Raw genomic sequence first — 18,206 nt, forward strand, 5'->3', positions numbered from 1 at the left:
GCTGCCAGGCCCGTAATCTGCCATGGGCCCCCGTACCGACTCCTCATGCTGCTGCCAGGCCCGTAATCTGTCTTGGGCCCCTGTACCGCCTCCTCATGCTGTTGCCAGGTCAAGAGTGTGTCATGGGTCCCTGTACGGCCTCCCATTGCTGCTGTCTCCATCGCCACACTCTGCCATGTGCCACTTTCAGGTCTCCTCACACTGCTGGTGGGTTCCATTTTGTCATAGGGTGCTGTATGGCCTCCCATTGCTGCTGCCTCCACCGCCGTGGCTCCACACTCTGGTTTTGGCCCCGTGACTGCCCAAATGAGTGAAGTGTGCGGTGATTCTAAGATCGACGGCACTCATCTGCATGTCATACTGACTGACAATATTATTTCTCTTCCCCAGCAGACTCCAAGGGCATTTAAATTAAAGGTACAGTGTTCTGCACTAATATAAAGGCTCTCTGAAGCCTAGAAACACCCTTTTTATAAGTTAAATTCGCAGCGAATATATTCGGCTCGAAGCGAATTTATTCGGCGAATTCGGCGAATCAGCCGAACCGAATTTTTGAATAATTCGCTCATCTCTATTGATTATCCATGAAAATCAGGTGGATGGGGCAGTCTAGGGCATGAGCCTCCAGAAACAAGAGGGTAAGGAGTGCCTTATAAAGAAAATTTCCAGTAAAAGGGCTAGAAGCTCATGAGACCCAATCCCATAGTGGATTACAGCATGGATCATTAACCAAATGCCCTCCAGAAAATTTTACCCCTTTCATGACCAGGCCATTTTTTGCTATGCAGCACTGCGCTACTTTATTTATTTCAGGTACTTATATAGCACTGTCAATTTTACGCAGTGCTTTTTTTACATATATATTGTACATTCACATCAGTCCCTAACCCTCAAGGGGCATACAATCTAAGGTCCTTAACTCACATTCATACATACACATACTAGGGCCAATTCACCTACCAGCATGTCTTTGGTGTGTGGGAGGAAACCCACGCAGGCACAGAGAGAACATGCAAATTCCAGACCGCTTCTCTACGTACAGTGCCCAGTATTGTTTAGCAACACTGGGCACTGTTTTGTGATTTGCTGAGCTGATCAGAACATCCCAACTATCAACTATTTGCATTCCCAAGCCAATGGCCAATGCGCTCCCCCTCCCCTCATGTGTTAAGGCGTGTTGAAATCCAAACCCCCAAAATAATGTGGTGATTGAATTAGTTTTCACCATTTTTCAGGCTTTTTTTTACTTTTACCCCACCGGTAACCCGGGGAATAACACGCTCCTGTCCTTTGTGTCTACTTTTGCTGCTACATTGTATCTATGGAGGCAGCCAAAGTTTTCATACAGGCTAAACTTCAAGCAAGTCGACCTCTGTTTATCTCCATTCTTTTCAGCTCACGTAAAATGACAAGGACACAGCCACATCACGGCACCCTGATATTCTGTGGTCCTAACTCTACAATTTCAGTCCCCATAGTAGAGGCACATGCATTTAAAGGATAGACTCTGTGGCTCTGTGGTTTATGTATGTATTTGCAAATGTGTTCTAACTAAACCCCTGTTTTTAACGCATACTGTCAGACAGGTTAATTTGGTTGTTGGCAATCTGGCTGGCGAGTTGATTTTTGAACCTCCCTTTTTTTTATTTTTCCTTTATTACTGACATGTGTTGCCCGGTTCATGTAGTCCTTGCTTCATAAGCCAGTTATAGACCGGGGCAGGTGCCATGTCTTACTTTACTGTTGTTTTTAAGGTGAGTGAGTGCATTGATCGCCCTGGCTGCCATTGTGCTACATGCTGGGTGTTCTTTGCACTCCTGTACCTTTAAGAGGGGTGGGCTCCCTTTATGTGCACCTGTCCTTGGTCTATCCTTTAAATGCATGTGCCTCTACTATGGGGGCTCAAATTTGTAGAGTTAGGACCACAGAATATCAGGGTGCCGTGATGTGGCTCTGTGGCTTACGTATGTATTTGCAAATGTGTGCCAACTAAACCATTGTTTTTAACGCATACTGTTAGACAGGTTAATTTGGTTGTTGGCAAGCTGGCTGGCAAGTTGAATTTTGAACCCCCCTTATTTTATTTTTCCTTTATTACTGACAAGTAGTAGATTCAACATGACTGCAAGACACCTCAAACTGAAAGTGTCGGCCTGCCAAATCGCAAACAACATGGGATGGGACAGCTTACTCCCTAGCGAACGGCAAAAACTCACATCATTGCATGATCTACTGCTGCCTTTTGTGGAACATTCTAAAACCCTCCAGAGTGACACCATGTCCATGTCCCTGCCCTCTTTGATCTAATCAGCGTTTTGCTTCATTCATTCTTAGATCCAACTGATGAAATGTTCTTGTCACTTGCAGCAGCTGCTTGTTTTGTCAACCCTACTGTCTGTGAAACCCTTGTTAACGTGGCTTATAATAATATTCAGGAATTGCTTAAGAAGGCAGAGTATGCCAGTGCCATAAGAAAATCCACATTGCCCCACAAACAAGATGAGGATTTGTCTGACTGAAGATGCTCTGGAATTGGAAGAGGAGAATATTGAAAAATTGTAGGAAGTAGAAGAAGCATCATCTATATCAAAGCAGCCAGTCTTTGGGTTTCTTTCAAAATGCCACAGAAGATCCATGCAGAGGATCTCCCCAAACGTCATAGAACAGCATATCAGTCTGACTAGTAATCTGGGTGTGCACAATTCATTTTGCTATGGCCTCCTCCATGGGCTCATGGCTTGTTGTTCCTTAGAGTCCATTTTGTATTTTGAAGCACTTAAAAGAGCAGTGCAAACAGTTTCCTGTGGTGCACTGGCTTGACTTGGCCCATCACTGGAGATTTTCTGTATCTGTGGGTTGAATTAGAGGGGAAAAAAAATCAAGCTATTCTGATTTTCGTTTCTCTCTAACCTATCCACACAGTCAGCTCCAAGTTGTCTCTATAACAGGCATCACTAAATGGCGGGGTCCGGTTGCGGACGGAGTCACTGTCCCATGCAGTCCTGCCATTTAAGAGACTTTTCTTCCCCCAGCTGTCTCACGGCCATCCTCACAGAGCTGACAGCGGGAGGCAAGACAGTTCTGGATGGAGGGTGGGAGCTGCCCGAGGTTAACAAGCAGGTAATTGGTTGCTAGGATGAAGGGCAGTCCTAGCAATCAATCACTGTTTCTCAATCACTGTGTGTAAAGTAGGACAGTGGGGGGGGGGGTGAAGTTAAAGGGGCTAAGGACATTATTGTGAAGGGGGCCGAGGACAGTAATGTAGAGGCTAAGGACTGTGCTGTGTGGGGGCTGAGGACAGTAAAGTGGGGGGGCGCTGAGGACAGTAACATGGGGGGGCGCTGAAGACTGTAACATGCAGGGGCGCTGAGGACAGTAACATGTGGGGGCTGAGGACAGTAATGTGGGGGCTGAGGACAGTAACATGGGGGGGGGTCTGGAGACAGTAATGTGGGGGGATGATGTAAACAGGGGCAGAGTACTCTTCAGTGAAGGGGCAGAGGACAGTACTGTTGGGGGGTGTTTGATGTCAAGAAAGTGTGAGAACACTACTGTGAAAGGGGTGGGGGGGGTGATGTAAAGGTGGAGCTGAGGACACTCATCAAGAGGGATCTTGCTGTGAATGAGGAGGGGACTGTGATGTCCAGTGAAGATTGAGGACACTGATGTGAGAACAGGATCAGATCTGTACATGTGCATTTGGTGTACGCGTTGTGGGTAGGTCAGCACTACCTGCTAGAAACCTGAAGAAGTCCCTGACTCGTTTTTTCAAAATCGCACCACAGCAATACGTGGTTTGTCGCACACGAAAGTGCACCACAGGGGACCTCTGATGTATGCAAATTTTATTGCCCGGACCTTGGTAAATTTTCATTCCATACCCCTGCTCTATAATATGCTACATGTATACCCCTTCCCAGGGCCGGCCTTAGGCCTTTAGGCGCCCTGTGCGAAAATTATTGACAGTGCCGCTCACTGACCACATCCCTCTATATATATTTTGGAGAGGTACTTCTATTCCAGGAAAGTATAGCTAAAGGGATGTATCATGCAGACCCTGCAATTTTCCTCACTATATAGAGCCAGTCAGCCATGCAGATGCTGCTGCAGCAGCTGATAGATAATTATGAAATCACTCCCATAAAGATTCAGTGACTGCACAACATGGACAAACAGCTATTACTTCAGAGTAACAAAACAAATGAAACGCGACTGCAACAACGTTTGCTAAAAAAGTGCCTGCAATGTACATAGATAGGACTTTTCTCAACAAAAGTGGAGTTAAGTGTGCTTATTTTGTATGAATTTTGGGATGACTCATCCGCAAAAGTATTTTTACCAGCGATTGTTGCGCCACATGATTTGTCGCGCCACATGGTTTGCAAAGGATCTTGTTCTCCTTAGCATCAAATGTAAAATACTCCCATAGATCTTCTCTTTCTACCAGTCACAGACACTGACATTTCTGTACAGTTTGTGCAGCAGTGAGGATGGAAAGTAACCAGCAGTGACTCTGACTTACCTCAGTGAGGTCTGGACAGTGAGTAGGAGGCCTGCAATGCACAGTGGTCTGGCTGGTCTGAGGACGGAGGCCTGAGATGCACACGGTCTCTGGACGGTCTGAGGAGGCCTGTAATGCTGCACAGTCAGTGCTCTGGACTAGACAGTGGTCTGAGGAGGCCTGTAAATGCTACATAATGCTCTGGATGGTCTGAGGAGGCCTGTAATGCACAGTGAGTGCTCTGGACAGTCTGGGGAGGCCTATAAAGCTGCACAGTCAGTGCTCTGGAATGGACAGTGGTCTGAGGAGGCCTGAAATGCTGCATAATGCTCTGGATGGTCTGAGGAGGCCTGTAATGCTGCACAGTGCTCTGGATGGTGGTCTGAGGAGGCCTATAATACACAGTGCTCTGAGACTGGGGAGGCCTGTAATGCACAGTGCTCTGGACAGTGGTCTGAGGAGGCCTGCAATGCTGCACAGTGCTCTGGACATTGGTCTGAGGAGGCCTGTAATGCTGCACAGTGCTCTGGACGGTGGTCTGATGGGAGGCTTGTAATGCACAGTGCTCTGGATGGTGGTCTGAGGGGAGGCCTGTAATGCACAGTGCTCTGGACGGTGGTCTGAGGGGAGGCCTGTAATGCACAGTGCTCTGGACGGTGGTCTGAGGGGAGGCCTGTAATGCACAGTGCTCTGGACGGTGGTCTGATGGGAGGCCTGTAATGCACAGTGCTCTGGACAGTGGTCTCAGGAGGCCTGTAATGCTGCAGAGTGCTCTAGATGGCAGTCTGAGGAGGCCTGTAATGCTGCACAGTGCTCTGGACGGTGGTCTGAAGTGGCCTATAATGCAGTGCTCTGGGACTGAGGAGGCCTGTAATGCACAGTGCTCTGGGACTGAGGAGGCCTGTAATGCACAGTGCTCTGGGACTGAGGAGGCCTGTAATGCACAGTGCTCTGGACGGTCTTTGGTCTGAGGAGGCCTGTAATGCACAGTGCTCTGAACGGTCTTTGGTCTGAGGAGGCCTGTAATGCACAGTGCTCTGGACAGTCGTTGATCTGAGAAGGCCTATAATGCACAGTGCTCTGGGACTTAGGAGGCCTGTAATGCACAGTGCTCTGGGACTGAGGAGGCCTGTAATGCACAGTGCTCTGGGACTGAGGAGGCCTGTAATGCACAGTGCTCTGGGACTGAGGAGGCCTGTAATGCACAGTGCTCTGGGACTGAGGAAGCCTGTAATGCACAGTGCTCTGGACAGTGGTCTGAGGAGGCCTATAATGCTGCACAGTGCTCTGGACGGTGGACTGAGGAGGCCTGTAATGCTGCACAGTGCTGTGGAAAGTTGTCTGAGGGGAGACCTGTAATGCTGCACAGTGCTGTGGACAGTTGTCTGAGGGGAGGCCTGTAATGCTGCACAGTGCTGTGGACAGTTGTCTGAGGGGAGGCCTGTAATGCTGCACAGTGCTGTGGACAGTTGTCTGAGGGGAGGCCTGTAATGCTGCACAGTGCTGTGGACAGTTGTCTGAGGGGAGGCCTGTAATGTAAACACTTTACAGTGCTTTGGACGGTCATTGGTCTGAGGAGGCCAGTAATGCACAGTGCTCTTGACAGTCATTGGTCTCAGAAGGCCTGTAATGCACAGTGCTCTGGACAGTCGTTGGTCTGAGGAGGCCTGTAATGCAGGGTGCTGTGGATGGTTGTTGGTCTCAGGAGGCCTGTAATGCATGGTGCTCTGGATGGTCATTGGTCTGAGGAGGCCTATAATGCACGGTACTCTGAACGGTCATTGGTCTGAGGAGGCCTGTAATGCACGGTACTCTGAACGGTCGTTGGTCTGAGGAGGCCTGTAATTCATGGTGCTGTGGATGGTCATTGATCTGAGGAGGCCTGTTATGCACGGTCCTCTGAACGGTCGTTGGTCTGAGGAGGCCTGTAATGCACGGTGCTGTGGATGGTCATTGGTCTCAGGAGACCTGTAATGCACGGTGCTCTGGACGGTCATTGGTCTGAGGAGGCCTGTAATGCACGGTCCTCTGGACGGCCAGTCTTAGGAGGCCTGTAATGAACGGTGCTGTGGATGGTCGTTGGTCTCAGGATGCCTGTAATGCACAGTGCTCTGGATGGTCGTTGGTCTGAGGAGGCCTGTAATGCATGGTCCTCTGGACGGCTGGTCTTAGGTGGCCTGTAATGCATGTTGCTCTGGACGGTCATTGGTCTGAGGAGGCCTGTAATGCACGGTCCCCTAACGGCCGGTTTGAGGAGGCCTGTAATGCATGGTGCTCTGGACGATCATTGGTCTGAGGAGGCCTGTAATGCACGGTCCCCTAACGGCCGGTTTGAGGAGGCCTGTAATGCATGGTGCTCTGGACGATCATTGGTCTGAGGAGGCCTGTAATGCACAGTGGTCTGGATGGTCGTTGGTCTGAGGAGGCCTGTAATGCACAGTGCTCTGGACGGTCGTTGGTCTGAGGAGGCCTGTAATGCACGGTCCTCTGGACGGCCGGTCTCAGGAGGCCTGTAATGCATGGTGCTCTGGACGGTCATTGGTCTGAGGAGACCTGTAATGCACGGTCCTCTGGACGGTCGTTGGTCTGAGTAGGCCTGTAACGAACAGTGCTCTCGATGATAGTTGGTCCAAGGAGGCCTGTAATGCTGCACAGTTCTACACACGCTATGGTCGCTATTCGCTGCCTCACTTGCTGGGAGCAGAAGCACTCATGGGCACTACAGGCGGAGCTCCAAGGAAACCAGATGTTCACATGGGTCAGTGCCCCTCCCTCACATTTCCGTTCCATTTTCATTCATTGACAAAAATGGAATTGGATTTCATCACCATTTTCGTCAATTGATGATAAGGAGGGGTACTTTTCGTTTCTAGAAATGTCACTGATGAAAATTTTGATAAAAATGTTTTTGTCAACGAAATTAACACTGCTATGGATGTGACATGGTACAATGCTAGCAGAGATGGGTCTGGTCGGCCAGATGTGGTGATGACAGATGGGGAGGTCGGTGCTCTCACACACACTATGTAGGTCATGTCCAGGACTCAGGTGATCGCACACAGCGCTCCAGAATGACAGGCAGATGGCTCATCCAGGAGCGGGGCCCCCTGGGAGTTGTAGTCCGAGTCCCCGCCCGGCTCACAGAGCGGCGCTGTGTACGGACTACAACCCCCAGCATGCAGTGCGGCCCGGCCAGCCTGGGATGAATGGCAGTAGTGTGATCAGTGCGCCCTCCTCCCGGCCGTACACAGCGCTCAGTCCTGACAACACCGGAGCTCCGCACAGGACCGCACATCACCGGGACCTCCCATCTAGGGTGACACATCGTCATATCGGCCGATCTGCAGCCAGAGGCACCGGGAGGAGGAGGAGGGGGCCGGATTGGTGGAAATCGAAGTCATTTCCTGTGAAGGTTCATTTCCTGGTTAGGAGCCGGAGATCAGCTGCTGTGCTGTCCCTGTCCACGGCTCCCTCCCCGGGAACATCATCATCATCCTCCTCTATGGGGATCCCCGCCACCCCGGGAATGTCACCCCCACAACACCCCTCTAACTAGGATCCATGGACGGAACCCACTACACCCCGATCATGGCCGCCCGATCCCGGGCTGTGTAGGGCTGTCACCCAGACATCGCCTTCTCTTCACCGCCGGCGGCTCCCATCCCGGGATCGCGGATTGTTTGTTTATAGAGGGAGGGGGAGGAGGAGAGGGTGTATGATATAACCGGCCGGGACGGAGGAGAGGAGAGCTCGGCATCGGACTGACAGACATGAAGAAGTTCTTCGACTCCCGGCGGGAGCTCGGCGGATCGGGCTCCGGGGTCGGCGGAGGCTCGGTCAGTGGGCTGGGAACCGGATACATCGGACGGGTCTTCACCATCGGGAGGCACCAGGTCACCGTGGACGAGGTTCTGGCCGAAGGTACTCTCCTATCTATATACTGCTCCTCTACACCCTGTATACAGTACACCCCATATATATGTTATATCTATAGATCTGTACGCCACATAGATTCCTACCCACATAGATATACACACAGATGTATTTACCACAAGGCATTTGCCTAGGGCGGCATTTTTCAGGGGGGGCAGCACTGCCCCTCAGAAGACGGGACACATGCGGGACGGGGACCTGGTGGGTTCCGAGAGAGGCTGTGGGTTTCATGTTCATAGGGATGTCCAGAGCTGTGAAGGTATCTTTCTCTGTCTTGCTGTGGTGGATGGAGTATGGGGGGCAGTGGAGGGCTCTCTCTGGGGGCAGGGGTTTTGTTGGTCAATGTCAGGCTCTCTTTGCAGGGGAAAGGGGGCACTGATTTTTGTGTTGCCTAGGCTAGCACAAAACCTAAATACACTACTGGATATACATACCAGTTATATATATATACATACACACTCTATACACCATATATATATATATCCCTATAGATCGATACACTCCATATATACCTATAACTCTGTAGGTCAGTCCTATATAGAGTACCCCCAATATATACCTATAAATCTTTCTATATCTGTCCTATATAATTGTTCACCCCATATATACCTGTTGAGTTCTACATACCAGGTGTGCATGTATGTATATACAGTATCTCCCAGAAGTGAGTACACCCCTCGCATTTTTGTAAATATTTATCTTTTCATGTGGCAACACTGAAGAAATGACACTTTGCTACAATGTGACGTAGTGAGTGTACAGCTTGTATAACAGTGTAAATTTGCTGTCCCCTCAATATAACTCAACACACAGCCATTAATGTCTAAACCATTGGCAACAAAAAAAGTGAGTACACCCCTAAGTTAAAATGTCCAAATTGGCCCCAAAGTGTCAATATTATGTGTGGCCACCATTATTTTTCCAGCACTGCCTTAACCCTTGGGCATGGAGTTCACCGGAGCTTCACAGGTTGCCACTGGAGTCCTCTTCCACTCCTCCATGACAACATCACAGAGCTGGTGGATGTTAGAGACCTTGCGCTCCTACACCTTCCCTTTGAGGATGCCCCACAGATGCTCAATAGGGTTTAGGTCTGGAGACATGCTTGGCCAGTCCATCACCTTTACCCTCAGCTTCTTTAGCAAGGCAGTGGTTGTCTTGGAGGTGTGTTTGGGGTCGTTATGTTGTAATACTGCCCTGTGGCCCAGCCTCGAAGGGAGGGGATCATTCTCTGCTTCAGTATGTCACAGTACATGTTGGCATTCATGGTTCCCTCAATGAACTGTAGCACTCCAGTGCCGACAGCACTCATGCAGCCCCAGACCATGACACTCCCACCACCATGCTTGACTGTAGGCAAGACACACTTGTCTTTGTACTCCTCACCTGGTTGCTGCCACACATGCTGGACACCATCTGAACCAAATACGTTTCTCTTGGTGTCATCAGACCACAGGACATGGTTCCAGTAATCCATGTCCTTAGTCTGCTTGTTTTCAGCAAACTGTTTGCAGGCTTTCTTGTGCATCATCTTTAGAAGAGGCTTCCTTCTGGGAAGACAGCCATGTAGACCAATATGATGCAGTGTGCGGTGTATGATCTGAGCACTGACAGGCTGACTCCCCCCGGATATGACGCTGAGCACGTGCACTCAACTCCTTTAGTCGACCATGGTGAGGCCTGTTCTGAGTTGAACCTGTCCTGTTAAACCGCTGTATGGTCTTGGCCACCATGCTGCAGCCCAGTTTCAGAGTCTTGGCATTCTTCTTATAGTCTAGGCCATCTTTATGTAGAGCAACAATTCTTTTTTTTTTCAGATCCTCAGAGAGTTCTTTGCCATGAGGTGCCATGTTGAACATCCAGTGACTAGTATGAGAGCGATAACACCAAATTTAACACACCTGCTCCCCATTCACACCTGAGACTTTGTAACACAAATGAGTCACATGACACCAGGGAGGGAAAATGGCTAATTGGGTCCAATTTGGACATTTTCACTTTAGGGGTGTACTCACTTTTGTTGCCAGCAGTTTAGACATTAATGGCTGTGTGTTGAGTTATTTTGAGGGGACAGCAAATTTACACTGTTATACAAGCTGTACACTCATTACTTTACATTGTAGCAAAGTGTAATTTCTTCCGTGTTGCCACATGAAAAGATAGAATAAAATATTTACAAAAATGTGAGCGGTGTACTCACTTCTGGGAGATACAGTATGTGTATCTATCTATATATATATATATATATATATATATATATATATATTATAGAGAGAGAGAGAAAACACCCCAGGACCTATAGCTTTGTACACTGCATATATATCTATATATAACAGTCCTGTATACTGTACACCCCATATATAGCTACAAAGCTGTATATGCTCTACATCCCATGTATACTGGCCCTATGCATTTGTACACCCCATATATACCTATAGATTTGTATATACCTGTCCTATACATCTGTACACCCCATATACATCTATAGATTTGTATATACCAGGCCTATACATTTATAGATTTGTATATACCAGTTCTATACATCTGTATACCCCATATACATCTATAGCAGGGGTGGGCAACTGTGGCCCTCCAACTTTTGCGGAACTACAAGTCACACCATTCTTATGCCTCTGGGAGTCATGATTTAAACTGTCAGTCTTGCAGTGCTTCATGGGACATGTAATTTAACAGCAGATGGAGGGCCGCAGTTGCCCACCCCTGATCTATAGATTTGTATTTACCAGGCCTATACATCTATAGATTTGTATATACCAGTTCTATACACCCCATATCTACCTATAGATGAAAGTAAGTTGGTTATATTAGGCAGCAAGTAAACTTGTTGTCCCTGAAGTTGTGTTGAAAGCGGAGATAAATGGGAATCGCAGTTTGTTGTGTATGGGGCTGCGTAGCTGCAGACTGGTCAGGGTGCCCATGCTGAGCTGTATCCACAGCTAAAGGCACCTTTAATGGACATGGAAGCATCAGAAATGGAACACAGATCAGTGGGGGAGAAGGTGACCTGGTCTGGTGAATCACATTTTCTTTTATATCATGTGGATGGTCAGGTGTGTGCGCGTTTCTTGCCTGGAAATAAATGGCACCAAGAAGCACTGTGAGAAGAAGGCAAGTCAGCAGAAGCAGTGTGATGCTTTGGAAAATGTTCTGTTGGGAAACTTTGGGTCCTGCCATTCATGTGGATGTTACTTTGCTATGTACTACCTACCTAAACATTGTTGCTGACCTAGTATACCCCTTCATGAAAATGTTATTCCCTGATGGCAGTGGCCTATTTCAGAAGAATAATATCCCCCGCCACAGTGCAAAAATGGTTCAAGAAATGTTTCGAGGAACAAAATGGGTTTGATGTGTTGATTTGGCCTCCAAATTTTCCAGATACTATCCAACTGAGCATCTGTGGGATGTGCTGGAAAAACAAGTCCACCCCATGGAGGCCCTACCTCGCAACTTACAGGACTTAAGTTGAAGTCCAGTCAAAATCTAAGCTTAAACCTGTCTGTCTCCCCCCCCCCCCCATTCTAAGCCCTGTTTTAATTATTTAGTAGAGGGAAAGATGTTTTACCTATGCTATAGGAGCCCTAGTCCGGTCACATGATTGGCTCCAGCACCGGCTTTGGGGGAGAGGAGGCAATCTTTCCTCTTCCCTGAAACCAGCCAGTGGGGAGATCATGTGACTGGAATGGAGTGCCCTTAGCGATTAGTGTAAGCATCTTCCCTTTACAGGATAGTTAGAATAGGGTGAGAGCAGATTTAACCTTAGTGTTTGACTAGACTTCTGCTTTAAATGATCCGCTACTGAAGGCTTGGTGCCAGCTACCACAGCATACCTTCAGAGGTCTAGTGGACCTATTGAAATGTACGCATGATATATGTCGGTCCTATAGATCTGTACGTGGCTTAGTGGTTAGCACTTCTGTCTTGCAGTAATTGGGTCATGGGTTCGATTCCCAACCATGGCACCTCCTGCATGGAGTTTGCATGTTCTCCCTGTGTTCGCACAGGTTTCCTCCGGATACTCCGGTTTCCTCCCACACTCCAAAGACATGCTGGTAGGTTAATTGGCTCCTGTCGAAATTGTCCTAGTTTCATCTCTGGCCACGCGGGATCTCTTGCATGGTAGGGGTTGGGGAAAGACCTGGCAACCTACCCTGTAAAATAATTGCTAAGAGAATTGGAAAAAGCCACTTGCGAGTGATGGTCCATGCAATCGCCAAGGATCGGATACGTCTGAATGGATAGATGGATATATATGTACACTCATTATAGAGCAGTCCTGTGGATCTGTGCACTCCATACATGCTGGCCCTATGAAGGTCTGCTTTAAGGGCGAGACGGGGACATCTTACTCCACTGTCCTATCATAAAGCATGGACAGAATGTGGAAAACCTGCATGCATACAGTTTTCATTATTTTGTGTGTTTTTTTCTCCACCTTTCATTTTTTTCTCTTTTGTTCTCTTACCCTCTCTGGCTCCCACTTCTGTGCTCTTTCCTTCCTTTCTCTCTATTCCCTTTTTTTTTGTGCACTCTCCTTCTACACTTTTGTGCTTTTGGTCTTTCTATACTTTTTCACGGACTCGCTTTCTTTCCTACTCTTTTGTGCTCTGATTCTCTGTGTTCTCTTGTGCTCTCTCTCTGTGCTGTCTGCCTCTACTCTTCTTTCCTGCATGCTAGCTTGCTCTTCTTTTTGATGCACTCACTCTTCTGTGCACTCTGTTATTTTTTGTGCTCTCACTATTTTGTGGGCTCTCTATCTCTTCTCTTCTGTATATTTTACACTTATTTTTGTTTTCTCTACCCCTACTCCTCTTTTTTGCATACCCTTTCCCCCCTTTTCTATCTGCATTCTCATGCTCTCTCTCTACTATACTCATTTTGGTGCTCACATGGCGCTCCTCTTGGGCCCTTTGCTGGGCGCTCCTCTCGACCCTTACTCTCCTTCCTCTTACCTTGTCTCTTCCTCTCTCTTTCCTGTCATCTCAGTACCTTCTGAAATAGCCTGAAGAGCTAACTCTCAGATCTCCTGCTTTAGCTTCTTTGTCCGACCTGGTTACATATCATAGTCATTCTTACATGTTGTCATGTCGTTGTCCCCTGAGAAGTAGTCTTTCCTTTCCTTTCCCTTCCCTTCTCTAAATTTAAATCTGTGATAAATAATTAAAATGAGCTTACGCTATGGTTTTCTAAATAATGTATAATTTATGCTTAGTAATATCAATATATCAGTGAACTAGTCAACAAGTCATGTAGGACAGACTGATGGATTCCTAAGTTGTGAGTTATGGGATGCCTTGCTGTTAGGCAACTAGCTCTCAACATTTTGGTAGGTTGAACCTCCGGTGTGACATTATTGTTATATATATAATATATTGTTGTAAAGATGTGCAAAGAACAGTAATGCATATTAACCAATCGGACTTCATTTTACCGTGGTTTGAATATCAAAAAGATGTGTTACAAATTGCTTGCCAATTTCCCAGTCTTAATGTCATCACTGCACTTTGCATTGCTTATAGGAACAAAGGACTTAGTTGGATTTCAGCTATTTTATTTATTTATATATATATATATATATATATATATATATATATATATATATATATATATATATATATATATATATAAATATAAAATAGAGAAAGTCAGAGTATTAGTGCAAGTGCCTGATTGACTGACTGATTGGCTATTAGAAACCTCTCCGCTTTTCTTACTGTATATCTAAGACTAACACTTTTTTTGTATTGGATAGAGTGTAGAAAGAATTAGATCGTCCAACAGTTTTTATTGCATGTCCCCCAGTGAAGAGATCCACTCTGTATGTTCTGGTGACTTTTATTACTAAGACTGAAACTGTGGAGGGAAAGCCAAAAATTCGGGTTGTCACTCTAACAGGAATTGAGGGGAAATATTCCAAAGGGGACACTGTATAAGGTAGGAATTCTTGTGATCTCCTTTGTGTCTGTAAGAAAGGAAGTGAGAGTGAATCTTCGCAGTGGGACACAGACCGCAAAATAAAAAATGTCGGGGCTTTTATTCCTCCCTGTACATCCAGAACTAAGAGGAAAACTGTTTTGACGTTATATATACTTTTTAATTGTGTTTTTGTCCGATGTCTAACGTAGCTATTTTACTGGGCCTTATAGGTATTCTGTAAGATATTAGTTTGAAGCCAGTGAAGTGTTCATAGCAAGTTTTTGTAAGAGTCTTAAGACAATACCCGTCACTCTTCTGAGACAGAAGTTTAATTACTTCTACGTGGATTGTGCCAGCAAAACTCTACCACAAAGTGGTCAGAACAGAGTATTTATATCACACCGCATAGTATCAAACCGTTTCTAAAATAGTTTTAATGTTAAAGTCGATGAGGCATTTCATGCTGCCATATAAAAAGAATGGAGTTCTTTGAGGAAGAATTTTTATGGGCCAGCTCTAGGATTAGGGCTGGTTCACACTTTTCGTGTTTCAGAATGCACGCTTTTTATCTGGCGCCTCTTTTATACATTTTTGCGTGCTCTATTTTCTTTGAGGCGGTGCCCTCTCCCCTTCAGAATAAAGTACTAGTTTTATGTATTTTTCATGTAATTCCATTTCTCTCAGTTTTTTGTCAACATCTAAAAGATATGTTGCTTGCATGACTGGATGAAAATTCTTATGTGAATGGGGACGTTTAATTTATTGGGGGGAGGTCTCATGATGTAACCCTTTAAAGAGGATCTGAATTATGGAAGCTATTCTCATGAAAGGCAAGCTGAAGACAAAAAACCAGTCCAGCCTTTTTTCCCCTTTCTCATGCAAAGGAACCCCTTATTCATTTTTTTTTTTTCTAGCATGGGTTCCCCTAGACCTGAAAATTAATCAAGCCTTAGTGGGGAAAAAAAAATGCACCTTACTTTGGTGGTCAGTGGGAAGAAAGCCCCCCCATGCACACACTTTTACAGTGGTGATTATAATACCACCCTTATAGACCGCTAAAAAGAATTGGTGATATGATGCTGGCTCTGCCAAGTGGCTTTGTCCTCTGATCTTTGACATCACCATCAAATGTGGGGAGGTCAGTCAGCCAAAACTTTAAGTGGAGTGCCACCCAAAAGGGGAAGCTCTGCTTGTTTGCACGCTCCCCCCTCCACAACCACATTTGGCACTTCTTGAGGGTGTGGGGATACCTGGTTTTGACAGGTACCTGCTCCCAACTCCCTCCACCCACAACCCCCAAACCTCCCCCCCCCCTTCACAGGTCACAGAAGACTACGGGTGCAGCGCGACTCACACATGCGCATTAGAAAACTGGCTGTGACGTCACAATACTTCTCTTCTGGTTTTCCTTACTTGCAATGCCAGCATTGGGAACCCGGGAGGCTAGTGGAGAACTAGCCCAGGTGATGTCTGTGCTGGGCCCCCAGACAGGTTAATGTCCTTATATTTAAAAGTCAAAAGCTAGAGTATTTGTAGCTACTGACTTTTAATTTTTTGGGGGAAGCCTGAAACTCCTCTCTAACCGCCTCCCACCCGCTGTATTGGGAAATGGACAGCAGGAGCTCTCTTGTTCTGGGAGGACATCATACGATGTCCTTCCACTCTAGGCACACATGTGTGCCCCCATGATTGGTGGTGCTTTGTGTCCCTCGGACACAGTGGATCACCGATCATGGTAAAGAGCGTAGGCTCTGTACCATGTAATCAGCTGTGTCCAATCACAGCTGATCACATGTAAACAGGAAATACCGGTTATCGGCAGTCCTCACTCTGACAGGAGAGCCAATAAGTGGCAACCCTCAGAGGGCACATCTACACTGAAAATCAGGGCACTGATCATCGGTGCCCTGATCATCAGTGCTGCCTTTCAGTGCCCATCAGTGATGTCTGTCATTGCCCATCAGTACCTCCTCATCAGTGCAGTCTATTAATACCCATCATTGCTGCCCATCAGTCCCACATATCCGTGCCCATCAGTGATGCCTGTCAGTGCAGTCTCATCAATAAAGGAGAAAAAGTACTTATTTACAAAATTTTATAACAAAAACTAAGAAACTGCTTAGCAAATAGAAAACCCAGTGGTGATTAAATAACCTCAAAAGAAAGCTCTGTATGTCTCAAAAAGATGATACAAATTTTGTTTGGGTACAGTGTTGCATAATTGCGCAATTGTCATTCAAAGTGCGACAGCACTGAAAGCTGAAAATTGCCCTGGGCAGGAAGGGGATCAAAGTGTCCATTAGGCAAGTAATTAAGGAAACTCTGGCAACTTCTGGAGGAATCTTAGTTGAGAATGACTGCACTAGTCACTGGTATTGCCTTCACGCTCCCTGCAATTGATCTTGACCCCATGTTTTGCTTTGGATCTCTGTGTGGAGCCCTCATGGTAGGAGCAAAGCTTTGCTTTCTTAGGTCAGAGTTGTGTCTCCAATGACTAGTTGGAGAATACTTGAGAAGTAGTGGGAGAACTGGAGAAAGTTCAGATGAATGAAAATGCGGGGAAATGTTTGCAGTGTGTATTCCTCTCCAGCAAGCAGCACAGTAATGATATTGCCAATTTCATTTCAAACCTCATAAGACCAGACATGGGTGCTTTAGTTCTTACATTGCAGATATTAGGAGTGGCTAGGCACCGTCACATACCTGGAAGTGCACTGCTATTTTATGGAAGAATTTCCAGACATAAAGTGATCCTTTCTGCTTAGCCACTGTTGATTTTTTTACATGTTCCTCTTTTCTTTTGAGTTAAGGTCCATGATTTATTTCTGGACAGGAGAACAGTAGGTAAGTATAATATCTTGAATGTGTACCTGTGAGCTGTATTTCCAAAATATAAGTCTCTGATAAGAGTAATACAGGAACACATCAGTACCGCTGGCTCAACATTTTAATTCCATGCGCTCTCCATTTCCTGTTCCTGGGTTTTTTTTTTTTTTACTGGAATTAGTCTTGGCCATAGAAGTCTATGAGCCTGCAGCAACTTATTAATTCAGAAAATTGCAGGGACAAGAAGTACAAAGTGCCTGGACCAGAACATTGAGCAAAAATAGGCACTGCTGCTTTCTGACAGTTTAAGGCAAGCTGGGTTTGGGAAAGAACAGCACAGAGGTAAAAGTAATATTATATTAAACTTTACTTCTGCTGTTCTTTCTGTAGATAATTCCTGGAGTTCTTCATTAGGTTCGGTTCACATCAGGCCACACATTAAACGCTGTATAGCTTGCACTGTGGTATGCTTAGTATAGGGGTAATAAAATGCATTTTTACAATGCGTCATGCTGTTTACTTTTTTTTAATTCAAAATTATAAAAATACACTTCATTAAACATTAACTCTCTGTACTGCAGAGCAGTGGTCTCCAAAATGAGGCCTGGGGTCCGGATGCAGTCCTTTGCTTGCTTTTATCTGGCCCTTGGAGCAATATTTCATCCTCTGACAACAGCGACGAGGCATAATTCCCCCCAGTGACACCAGCACTGGTATAATTTCATCCCCCCACTCCCTCGGGACACCAATGATGGGGCATAATCACCCCCCACGTCACCCACGACAGGGCACAGTTTTCCCCACCCAGCTACACCAACGTCGACAGAAGGGCATTAAACTGGCCCTTTGTTTAGAAAGTTTGGGAACCTTTGCTGCAGAGCATTGTGCCGAAGTATGATGCATTTAGTAAAAATGCAAAATGTATGGCCTACTGTAAACATTGGTCCTAAATATCAGTTATGACACCTGTTTACCTGACTCTGTGGAAAGCACCCAAAATGTGTCCTTG

General features: G+C 46.4%; 1 protein-coding gene across 8 annotated transcripts in view; it reads left to right on the forward strand.

Annotated features, from left to right (window-relative positions):
* The first annotated feature begins 7,684 nt into the window (after positions 1-7,684).
* Positions 7,685-18,206, forward strand: part of AAK1 (AP2 associated kinase 1) — a 160,539-nt gene continuing 150,017 nt past the window's right edge. For 6 of the 8 annotated variants that reach the window (XM_089687204.1, XM_089687196.1, XM_089687199.1 and 3 more), the window contains exon 1: positions 7,685-8,422. In XM_089687204.1, the coding sequence (XP_089543330.1) occupies positions 8,272-8,422 (151 nt within the window). In that variant the 5' untranslated portion in view covers positions 7,685-8,271. The remainder of the gene's footprint in view (positions 8,423-18,206) is intronic. The other 2 variants (XM_089687202.1, XM_089687203.1) reach the window with 1 other exon arrangement.

This window comes from Staurois parvus, unplaced genomic scaffold (genome assembly GCF_062004578.1).
Source record: "Staurois parvus isolate SC_StPar_1 unplaced genomic scaffold, SC_StPar_1.0 ptg000420l, whole genome shotgun sequence".
Taxonomy (NCBI): domain Eukaryota; kingdom Metazoa; phylum Chordata; class Amphibia; order Anura; family Ranidae; genus Staurois; species Staurois parvus.